Here is an 11,111-nt window from a genome sequence, read left to right as displayed (position 1 = left end):
TATATATATATATATATATATATATATATATATATATATATATATATATATATATATATATATATATATATATATATCTTTATCAAGTTCTGGGAAGCAACAAGAAGTAAGTCCTGCCAGTATTTCTAAAACAAAAAAACCACAAGAATAATTAAACTGTTTGATATGGCAGCTCTTACCTCCTGAATGTGGGGGGGCTCCACATAAAAGAACCACTCCTTGGCCCTCACGGACGTTGACTGCACTCCTCACCGACTGGGTTTTGAAGTTGTCAAGATCTGATGAGTCAGAAAGATTGAATTTAATCTGTCAGCAGCTTCACCAAGCATAATCCTCAGCAGAACAGCACTGTATTCTTTTCCTTATGTGTTTGTAAAGTATATCCATCTGGGGTTCTTCGTTTAAAAATGGGGAAAACAGGTTTTACGAATTCTGCCCTCCCTGAGTGGAAGATTGAGTCTTTAACAGGCCATCATTGATCGCCCTGCAGGCACCTCCTGACGGCAGCTAATAGTTTCAAATGTCGGAGTGTTGATGAAATGGATGGACTTGCCTTGTTGATGTTTACTCAAGCAATACAACAATTTAGGTTGCAATGAAGAGATAGACTGAAATAGGATGAAATTAGAGCAGGAGGAAGGAAATGCAGCGCAAGGACTAGGAGATAACAAGAGAGAATGCATGACAAATGACATTTTGCAGAGCCAGCAGCAATAAGTAACATCATTATTAAATGTGGTGTAATCTTGCACTTAAAAGCATTAGCTCCCCCATCAATAATCGCAGCACAATCTATTGCCTGCAAATAAATGAGCATTTGCTGGCAGGTGGAGGGAAAAAAAGCCAAAAACCTGCCATGATAACCCCCCCCCTGGCTTCATGACGGATGGAGGGAAGCTGCCGCAGTTTGCTCTGCTCCCTGTCTGCAGCCTCTGGCTAACAGCCTGGAGTAAGCCTTCCAAACACAAACAAAAGAAAGTCAGTGTGACCGATAAGGGAAATTAGGAGAAGGAAGATTATGGAGAGAAGTGGGACAGAGTGCTGCTAAGATTAATGAGCCGCTCTCCGATGACCGTGGTGGAATCAAACTGAGCCAAGTCACGGCAGGACTGTGAGAGGCCACAGGAGGAGGTGGCAAGCTTAAAACACAGACAGAGGTAACATCCCTCTGATCTCCCCAGGCTGCCTTCATAAATACCGATTATGTCTCCTACAGATGATTCAGATTCTGCGAATCTATGCCCAAAAAGGAATTACATATACAGTAGCTGATCGTTTAATGGCTTGTAATCATAACAGCAGGACCTACACAATGGAAGGTAAATACATTTTATTATTGCTTAGCCGATATTAAAAGGACAACATGTTTGCCCAGATTGTGCACATTTGAGAAAGGAAGGGTTGCCAGGCTCAGTGCTGGAGGGGGATACACCTCTTTCTTTTAGCCTCTGAAAGAAGAATAATGGGCTTCATGGGAGTCAGCTGACCACATACTGTAACTCTTGAAATCTAGATCACAAACTCACTATAGCTGCAGTGATTCCTTTGTAAGTAGGATAAATCTCTGTCATATAAGAATGGCTGGCCTAGAGTTTACAGAGGGGGGCAATCACAATGCCAGGATGATTGGTCTGGGCAAGGGTGCCAGTGCACAGACATTTGCTGTCATAATATTCTGTGTCTGCTAGAATCTTTAATCAAAAATGTTTCAGACACACCACAGCATAGCCCAACTCAACTCCTCACCGTAGATGTATCTGAAACATGTTGCTGATTATAGGAAATCAATATATCATTAGTGAAGAGTTATAAATATATCATTGGTGAATATTATATTAAAATATCGCAGTAAATCCACATTCTCTCTGATGTATTTTTTTCTATTTAAAGAAAGATGTATTCATGGAAAGTGAAGGATATTAGCAAATACTGAATACATCCACCACAGTATTTTTGATATCTAAAAAGCAATTTGACACAAAGAGAAAAAGATGGATGGAAACCAACCAATGTCTTAAGTACCTAACATTAACGCTACAACTTTTAACTATGAGCTCTTGGAATGACAGCCTTACACATGCCTGTGAAAGTGTCCCCCAGATTCTGTTTCTGTAACTTATTTCTATTCAAGAAGAAATTAAATTGTACCCATTGCCACAGCTCTAGCCTTTCTACATATACTGTTTAGTATGTCTTGCCTTTTAATAAGCATCTGATGATATAAAATGTGCTCTCCAACTAAACCAGCATTTAACTGGGTTTTGGGTACAAGTCAAAATATTGTGTAGTAAGCTATACCTACTATGTTTTCCCTACACCATTTGGTGTAGGAAAAACACTACAAAGTGAAAAACTATGATTGTCATATGGCATTTATTAGATATAAATTGACTTTACTTAACATTGAATTGACTTAACATTGTCAGAGCTCTCCCATAATTGCCATTCAAGAAATTAAACCTAGATTCAATCAAGCTTCAAGGAGTCTACAGTTGCATACTTAACTAAGACTATAATTAGTGTTTCACCGATACCAATATCAGTATCAGGCAGGGCTCCGATACTGCACAAGAATGGTGGTATCTGTATCAGCGAGTACCGACAAATAGGGCACGATACCATGAAAAGATCATGGATTTTCTGGCTGTGGTCCAGCTTCACTGCTCTGATGGCACGGTTCAAGTTGGCACATGCTGTCTTCAGTGCCTCTTTATCACCAGACTTAAAAGCTGAGTTCTGTGCTTTTAGCGATTTCAGAACCTCCCCATTTATCCAGGGTCATTGGTTTGCTCGGATGGTGATGTTCTTTGTGATGCTGACGTCCTCAATGCATTTATTGATGTAGGCTGACACAGTCATGGCATACTCGTCTATATTTATTTTGTTGTCATACAGTAGGTTGCTGCAGCTTTGAACATATTCCATTTAGAGTATTCAAAACAGTCTTGGAGTTTCTCCACGGCCCCTTCACACCATACTCTGATTACTTTGTCTGTCGGATTAGCCCTGATTAGCTGGGGCTTGTATGCAGGAATTAGCATGACAGAGAGGTGATATGCTGACCCGAGGAGGGGGCGGAGAGCTGCTCTGAAATCATCTTTGATGTTAGAGTGAACCAGGTCTAAAGTGTTTGTGTAGCCCTTAAAGCATTTCTATTAATAAGTATGTTTATGTTAAATAAAAAAAACTCTAAAAACATTTCTATGGTATTAAAAAGGATTGCATGTTGTTTAGACATTCAGTTCATGGTTTGTATAAGTTTATATTAAAAAAGATTGTCTGTAAATTCTAATTCAGGTTTGGCGGTTGTGCACTTCTGGTTTGCCATTTTGCTACGAAAAAAAAGAGTCACATGCAAGAAGCGGCATGGAAATGTTATCAGATGCCATCCATTCTGAATTATCAGAGTAAGTTGCATTATATGACAGTTTATACTGATATGTCTGGCTATTATTGATGATTTTTTGTAAATTTTATTTTAATGAGCTTGAAGCACTTCCTTTTTGTTTCGATGTCTATGTGTTGAGAAAGTGTATTCTGTCATTTCCATTTTCCCCACATGTTCATGAAGACAATTTAAACGACATGTGATATATATTTTATATAATTTTTGTAATTCTTCAAAAAGTTTTTCTTCATTGGATTTAAAAAGTTAATATACTCGCTTATTTTGTGTTCATTTGAGAGTTTGATTTACCCATAAAAATTCCAACTGGTTGAAAGAAGATATTTGCTCTCTATACTTTTCCAGCACTTTAGTTTGTGTGACTGCAATTCAGTCAATGTTATTTTTGTACCTTATCTAGCAGTTTTTAAGGAGTGCCGTCCATATATTCATATATCATGCTTCATGAAACATTAAAAGATATGGATGAAGTCAATGAAGTTGAGAACATTCTTCTTCGAAATTTAGCTACATTTAAGTGTTTTTTCTCTGGCCAGAAGTTTGATGGCAAATCCTCCATCTTCAAGTTTGCAGTCCAACAACACATTTGTGGTGGATCATGAATCGGAAAGGTAAAATAATTTTTTTTCAATTTTACCTGATTTGTTGCAACATCCAGCTGCCATTAACGTGGGCATTGTAACTCTAACTATAGCTCTCGCGAATTTCAATGGCGAAGTCCTCTCGAAATCTAAAAAATTGTTGTTGATGAAAGGTGTGTATAATAGTTCTCATTGATTTTGCTTCTAAAGTGGAGAGAATGGCCCTTGGCTTAGCAACCCATGACGTCACTGCAGGAAGATGTCATGAGTGAGGTGTTAATAACTTTCGGCAAAAATGACACACTCAAGGATCTGTAGGTTTTTTTATTTCATTGATTAACGCTAAATTCATTAAATCATTGCTAAAATATTTATTTTAGGTATAGATAATGATGCATTGATTATTCCTAGCTGACTGGAGTTTTCCTTTAAACTGAAAAAAAAATCACCTCATTAAAACGCAATATTAAGATAAAAAAGAAACACTTTTAGATTGTTTTCCAAAATCACTCATCCCTAGCTCTGTGCTGCTGTATCTCAAAAGAAGTCTGCCTCCACAAATGGGAACCCACTCCTATGTAATTTTAAAGAGAAAATCCTAAGGCAAGCCAAACATAAAGGTGATAAGGCAATTATAAATTAAGTACATATAGATAAAATATTACATTTATTTCAGCAAATCCCTGTATATTCTTACACATTGTATCTGTAAATTAAGCCATATCCTAAATTATCTTAAAGTTTTTTACAATAATGAAGTTCAACAACAGTTAAACTAGAGATGATCAAACTGTAGATCAAGTGTGTCCAAAGTCATTTCTGGAAGGCAGTTGTCCTGCCAGTTTTAGAAATTTTGTGCCTTTAAGACTGAAAATGTGTATTAGTCCTTTAGTTTATCACCAAAATACAATATCATAAATTATAATGGTTTGTATCACCCTATTTCCAAACCTTACATTGACCTTGACACAGGGGAAATATCCAATAATTGTGAATTTGCCCTAGACAGACAGCCACATTTTCAAAAACAAAACAAATATAGAAAAGCTTGTTTTGACCTAAAAGTTGTTAAAGACCCTTTATTCCTTTAAAACATAGTATTTCTTTATGATTTTAAAACATACATTTCTATGACTTGTCTTGTACACTTTAGTAGTAGCCTAGGCAAAAAAGAAATAACTGTGTCTGGTGTATTAAACTCTCTGCAAAATAACTGGCATTGAATTAGAAAATAATAAAATGTTTTTATAAATTACATTACATTTAAATTACATTTAAATTTGTATATAGTCCAATCTGAAAGAGCAAAAGACTGATCATGTTTCTACATTTACGTTTTCAAACATTATCAGTCTGGTGGTTGTAGTAGTAAAAAAGTAGATATTCTTATCTCCTTTCTTTATTTCCTTAGATGATGATTTATTTTGTTATGCTTGATACGATACACACATAATCTGGAGATAGTTCACCTGTTTTGACTACAGCTGGATTTTGAGTGGAAGGCAAAGCGGCACAGGAGGAATGACATTTCAATCTCAGGGCAGTTGCCTCATTACACGGGAAAAACAGAGTATCAGCCCTGCTGATCTTTCAGGCCTCCTTCTCCGTGCATTAGGCAAGACAATAAATGTCAAGCAGCTCTGTTCCTCAGCCCGTCCCCACAAGTGAGATTCATTACTGAGCTATAGGGATAATGGCAGTTCATCTCATGAGAGGAAGTGAAAGGCTCCCTATCCTTGGGACAAGATCAATAGTCAGCAGGCTTGATCAAGAAAAGAGCGGCACTTCTATAGGGTTTGTCTGGAAGGTAGAGCACCACTCCATGGTGTCACAATCCAGAATTCCTTTTCTTCCTTTTATGCAGCTGTCTGCCAGGGCAGCCTTCATTCTGTCACTGTGTAACTTGCTCACAATCAGCCGTACATGTGATAAACAAAAACAAATGTTGTGATTACTGTCAAAAAATACAAACCCATTTCCCGCATTATTCCTGCCTGAAAGCTTTAAAGTCTAGATAACAGGAGCATGAATATAATTTGGCAAAATATTTGTCACTTCGGACAAGACAAGGAGGCTGTCAGAGTTTGAACCACTAATGAGAATCAATGGGGTGGTCAGAGACTACCCGTGTTTGTTGTATCTAACGTTTCACTCAATTACCATCACCCCTCGTGAAAATATATACCCAAGAAATCTAAATTAGAAACCAGAATAGCAAATGGCACAGAATAAAAGGGAAAAGTCTAGGGCCAAAAGCATATTACATGCATCGGGGTGACATGCAGCAGATACAAAGAGATAACTGACATTGGTGTGTCAGAGACATGCCAGGAATGTGTTAACATTTGTAGCAGCACTTACATGCAAACTGGATGCTGGCTCTGCGGCTCAGAATGGAACCCCACGTGTTGAAAGCCATGCACTGGTACATCCCACTGTCTTGATCCTTGTCCAGGTTCCTAATGATCAGGCTGCCCCCAGACATGTGACGCCGGTAGTCACTCCCCAGATCAATGAGTGTTCCGTTTAGCGACCATCTGGAAAAAACGCAAACACAATCAGTGGCTGAGCCCCCCCTGGAGATGAATGTTCAGTGTTTATCAGAGATCCATTTGATCGGTCTGCCTACATCATGCTGAGAGGATAAAAGGTACGTAATAGGAGCAGGGTTTCAAATTACGTTTAAAGGATGTGGAAACAGCCTTTGTACCAAGTTTGGGTGAAAGAAAATGTCACAGTTGACAATGCTGCATTTAATTATTCTGAGTTCATTCAACTTTAATCTCCAGCTGTTCTTAAGGTAAAATACATATATACATAAATAAAAATATATGTATTATTAACACCTCATCTGCTATGGTTAGTGTTATACTTCATCCAAGATGCAATTAGCTAAACAAATAAGTCTGGGCTTGAACAATAGATGGTAGTAGGACCACCTAATTCTTTGAATAATGTGGTAATAGATATCAGCATGCAAAGAAACTGTCATCAGAACAAATGCTGCAAACTGCCTTTTGTTGGATCTGATAATGTTGTTCACCCTTTAAATCCCACAAGGATATCCTAAGATCTTTGATGATATTATATACTAAGAAATAGGGCTGCAACTAATGATTATCTTGCTAAATGATGAAGGCTGATATTGTTTTGATGAATATTGGGATAGAAAAGATGTCTTAAAGAAGATTTTATACAGAATCAGGTGAAGCTAATACTATGAACTTTCCTATGGACAAAAAATGCTTTTTCCATCTTAAATCAAAAAACGTTGATATATATATTTTTTTTTTTTTTACAATTTGAGTATAATTACTGCCCTGCATGGGTTGTTCTTTCAGCTAATGGCATGTGTTAGAGTCTTTATTTGCAAGTTAAAGGTTTCTTAATTACTAAATTAGTTGAAGATTATTTCCATTATCGGTTAATCATGATTAAGCTGATTAGTTTTTTCAGTCCTACTAAGAAATTTCAGAGCATTCAAAATGCACTGCTTTTTCAGTAATTAAAGCCCCGGAATGACCGAATGTCACCAGAAATTTATGGCACCCCTTCTGTTATAGCTGTTTCTGTTATAATGCCTTTTATGCTCCTTTTAAGATAACAGAGGACAACATGTTCTTTTACACGCTTTCATAAGTTTGAACATTAAGAGAGCAAGAGAGCTTAGAACCTGCCTGTACTCCAGAAAATACTGGTCCTATATTTGTTGTCTTCTCTTGACCTCACCTAGCAAGGTTTCAGAAGATTCAGGTCTGGCAGCTGAGGAGGCCATGCAATGGAGGATTTTGCAAACCATTTCTCTCTTTATTTTGCTCAGTTTGTGATTTGCATGCTGGTGAAAGAACCTGTTTCAGCTTTGATGGTAATCTTTGAGGAAATGTTTTCGACAGCGTCACAGATCCCCTACCATTATCTGAGCAACTTTTTCCTCATTTGTATTCTTTGTCACATTAGCGTTTATATGATTCAGTCGACATATCATCTAGATTTGATATGTCAATGTGTTGTGAATTTTCACTGTCACTGGACCTAAATGAAATTAATGAAAACATATTTTAACAAAAACTGGGAAATTGAAGGCTGACAGAACATAGAAGTTCCACCGGGATGGCTCACATTGACCTTGACCAAAGTAAGCAAAGGAACAAATAAAGTAAATCACTCCTGAAGGGAAAATCTCATTGGCTCACTGTTTGCCAACGTTTTGAATTCACACAGTGGACTGCCTTTAAGGAAAGATTTGCCAACTGCTGAATTGGGGGTTTATTCATTATCAGCGTAAGGCCTTATTTAACCGAGATTATGTGGGAGAGACTTAATTTATGTTACATATAACTTCGCTAAAATAATCTGGAGATATGCTAGTGAAGATTCTCAGTCATCCAGGTCACAGAAATTTCAAAAAAGTTAAAAAGCAGTCCACTGTATTTTGTTTCCAAGTTTGAAGATGTTTTGCTGACATTTTGATTTAATAAAATAGATGTTCGAGATCGGCCTGTTTTTCAGAGTAGTCCTGTTTCTCTGACTGTGAGTGCCTGGATATGCTCTCTTCATCCTCTGACACGTGAGCTGGTTTGCAGCTGTGTGTTTTCTGAAGGGGGCCACCTGTGGAGCTGGTTTACAGTTGCCTTTTGTATCTTCTTTTTCTATGTTTGCTTCTGTCTCCTTGATCCCCAGTCGGCCTCGGCAGATGGCCGCTCACACTGAGCCTGGTTCTGGTAGAGGTTTCTTTCTGTGAAAAGGGAGTTTTTCCTCTCCACAGTCGCTACAAGCATGCTTTGTGTGAGCGATTGCCTTCGAGTCAATGAGTAGATGTATTCAACTGGTTCCTTAGATAGAAAACTTTTAATCATTTTGACTGTATGATCTGGTTGATTTGTAAAGTGCCTTGAGATTACGTGTTGTGAATTGGACCTTTATAAATAAACTCAATTGAATTTAATCAAAAAAGGTTCCTGGATGGGAAGCCAAATGTTTTCAAACTTGGAAGAATTTATTTTTTATTTTTTTTAATCTCTTTTGGAAAGAATCTGGAAGTAGATCTTTTGCATAAGTAATGATTTTTTTATCGAAAGGTTGTAACAAGTCATACTATTTCCTCTCCTAATCTAAGCTAACTGACTTCCAGAACTCCAAAATTAGAGAGCATGTACACCTAAAACTATAAAGAGATTGAAAAGAACAGTTTAAGTTGTATTAAATAGTACATATTATGTGACCATAGCCATGCTTATTGTTTACTTTTACTGTACAGAGACAGAAAATAGTTGTGAACAAATGTGAACAAATCTTTGGATTATTTTAATGAAATTGTTAAAGAAATTAAAAACAGCTAATTATGTTGTTTCCCGTCATTATAATTCAGAAAAACTGAGTAAATATTAGGAAAACCTTTAAATGTGCTTTTCTAAAATATGTGAAATTGAACCCCCAGCTTATAGTGAATGGGCTTCAGAACCCCGATAATCCCATAGACTCTGTTGTTGGGGGCTTCAATGACCCTAGTGGGGTCTCCTTAGGCAAACAGGGTTTGGGTGATAGGTCAGACAAAGATTGGTTCAAAAAGCCCATATAAAGACTAGAATAACCTAAGGGATGTGACATCGCCCATAAAAGCTGAGCTGGTTTTGGGAACATTGGTGAGCACCCAGTGGTTTGGTTCTTCCTCATGGGACCTGACCGAGCCTATCCCAAGGAACTGATAAGAGGTCATCCCACAGTGGGCCCACCTCCTGTAAGAACAACCATGAGGAACAAGTGCAAAATTGATTTGGTTGCAATCAGAGGCGGATGCCCTGGTGATCCAATCTATGACGACTTAAATTGGCTCCAGGGACTTGGGATGTTACCTCACTGGGGGGAAGGAGCCTGAGGCTGTGCAGGAAGTAGAGTGATACTGGCTAGAAATAGTCAGGCTCACTTCAAAACATAGCCTGGGCTTTGGAATCCAGCTCCTTGAGATAGGGTGGGAGAGTCAGAGGGGAGGCTTCTTTCTTCCAGCTCAGCCATGTTGTGTTGAAGTTTACTCGCCCAGACTAGATCATGGCGTCCCCTCACCTTTATATAGGGAGGAGATCTCTGACTGTTGGCAGCATGTCTTGGACACTTGGGTGAAGAGAGAAGTGCGGCTGGCAATTGGTGGACTGCCTCAGCAGACCCTCAATACTCATTCAGGTCTGAAGAGAATATTCTGTGGAACCATTGATCAGGAATTTGTTAATCTCCCACTCAGGGAGAGTTTCTCCCAGATTACAGGAGTCTGAGAGGACCATGTTCTATCTTCATTGTTGATGCAGCTGCATGTAGCTGTGACCATAAGATCTGCTCGTGGTGTTAATCCCAAACTCAGTGGTGGGCACTGGCAGTAAAGGTTGTTGTCAAGCTAAATACGGAGTCCTATCAAGCCTGACTGGCTTGTGAGACTCCTGAGGCAACAATCAGGAAGTGTGCTGCTGCTTGGGCAGGCGCAGTGGCAAAAACTCAGGCCTAGTAGGAGTTTGGAGAGGCCATGCAGAAATACTATCAGTTTGCCTCAAAGCTATTCTGGCTAACCATCTGCATCCTCTGGAGGGGGAGCAGTGCTTTGCTAACAATGTTTTCAGTGGGAGTGGGACGCTGCTGACCCTGAGAGGGGACATCTTTGGACAGTGGAAGGAGCACTTAGATGATCCCTCAATGCAGTTGACACACCTTCCATTTTGGAAAAAGAGATTGGGAGCTTGGGGCCAGATTCGTTAATCACCCAGGCTTAAGTGATCAAGATGGTCAAAAACTGCATGGTGAGAGGGCTTCGCGGGGGATGAGATCTGCCCTGAATATCTTAGATCTCTGAATATTGTCGGACTGTCATGGCTGACACGCCTCTAAAACAACTTGTGGAGTTTGGAAACAATAGTCCTGGACTGGCAGACCAGGATGGTAGTTCCCATGCATGAAAAGGGGGACTGGAGGGGTGTTCTAACTATAGGGGGATCACACTTCTCAGCCTCACCAGGGAGGCCAATGCCAGGGTGCCGAAGAGGAAAGTCCAATTGATTGTTGAAACTCTGCTTCTGGATGAGCAGTGTCATTTTGTGCTGGCTGTTGAACACTTTATCATCTCTACACTTTCTTCAGGGTGT

The 11,111-nt window shown here is 38.9% G+C and overlaps 1 protein-coding gene across 1 annotated transcript in view; it reads right to left on the bottom strand.

Annotated features, from left to right (window-relative positions):
• cntn3 (contactin 3) overlaps positions 1 to 9,999 on the bottom strand; it is a 45,468-nt gene extending 35,469 nt beyond the window's left edge. The window contains exons 1-4 of the mRNA XM_015370958.1: positions 9,911 to 9,999; positions 9,579 to 9,722; positions 6,349 to 6,524; positions 180 to 278 (exon numbers count right to left, since the gene is read on the bottom strand). Of these exons, the coding sequence (XP_015226444.1) occupies positions 180 to 278; positions 6,349 to 6,524; positions 9,579 to 9,722; positions 9,911 to 9,999 (508 nt within the window). The remainder of the gene's footprint in view (positions 1 to 179; positions 279 to 6,348; positions 6,525 to 9,578; positions 9,723 to 9,910) is intronic.
• Positions 10,000 to 11,111: the final 1,112 nt, after the last annotated feature.

The sequence above is a fragment of the Cyprinodon variegatus genome, unplaced genomic scaffold, assembly GCF_000732505.1.
Source record: "Cyprinodon variegatus isolate N-32 unplaced genomic scaffold, C_variegatus-1.0 Scaffold51, whole genome shotgun sequence".
NCBI classification, from domain to species: domain Eukaryota; kingdom Metazoa; phylum Chordata; class Actinopteri; order Cyprinodontiformes; family Cyprinodontidae; genus Cyprinodon; species Cyprinodon variegatus.
The sequence above is the reverse complement of the archived record's forward strand: the minus strand, read 5'-3'. Positions and strand labels throughout refer to the sequence as shown.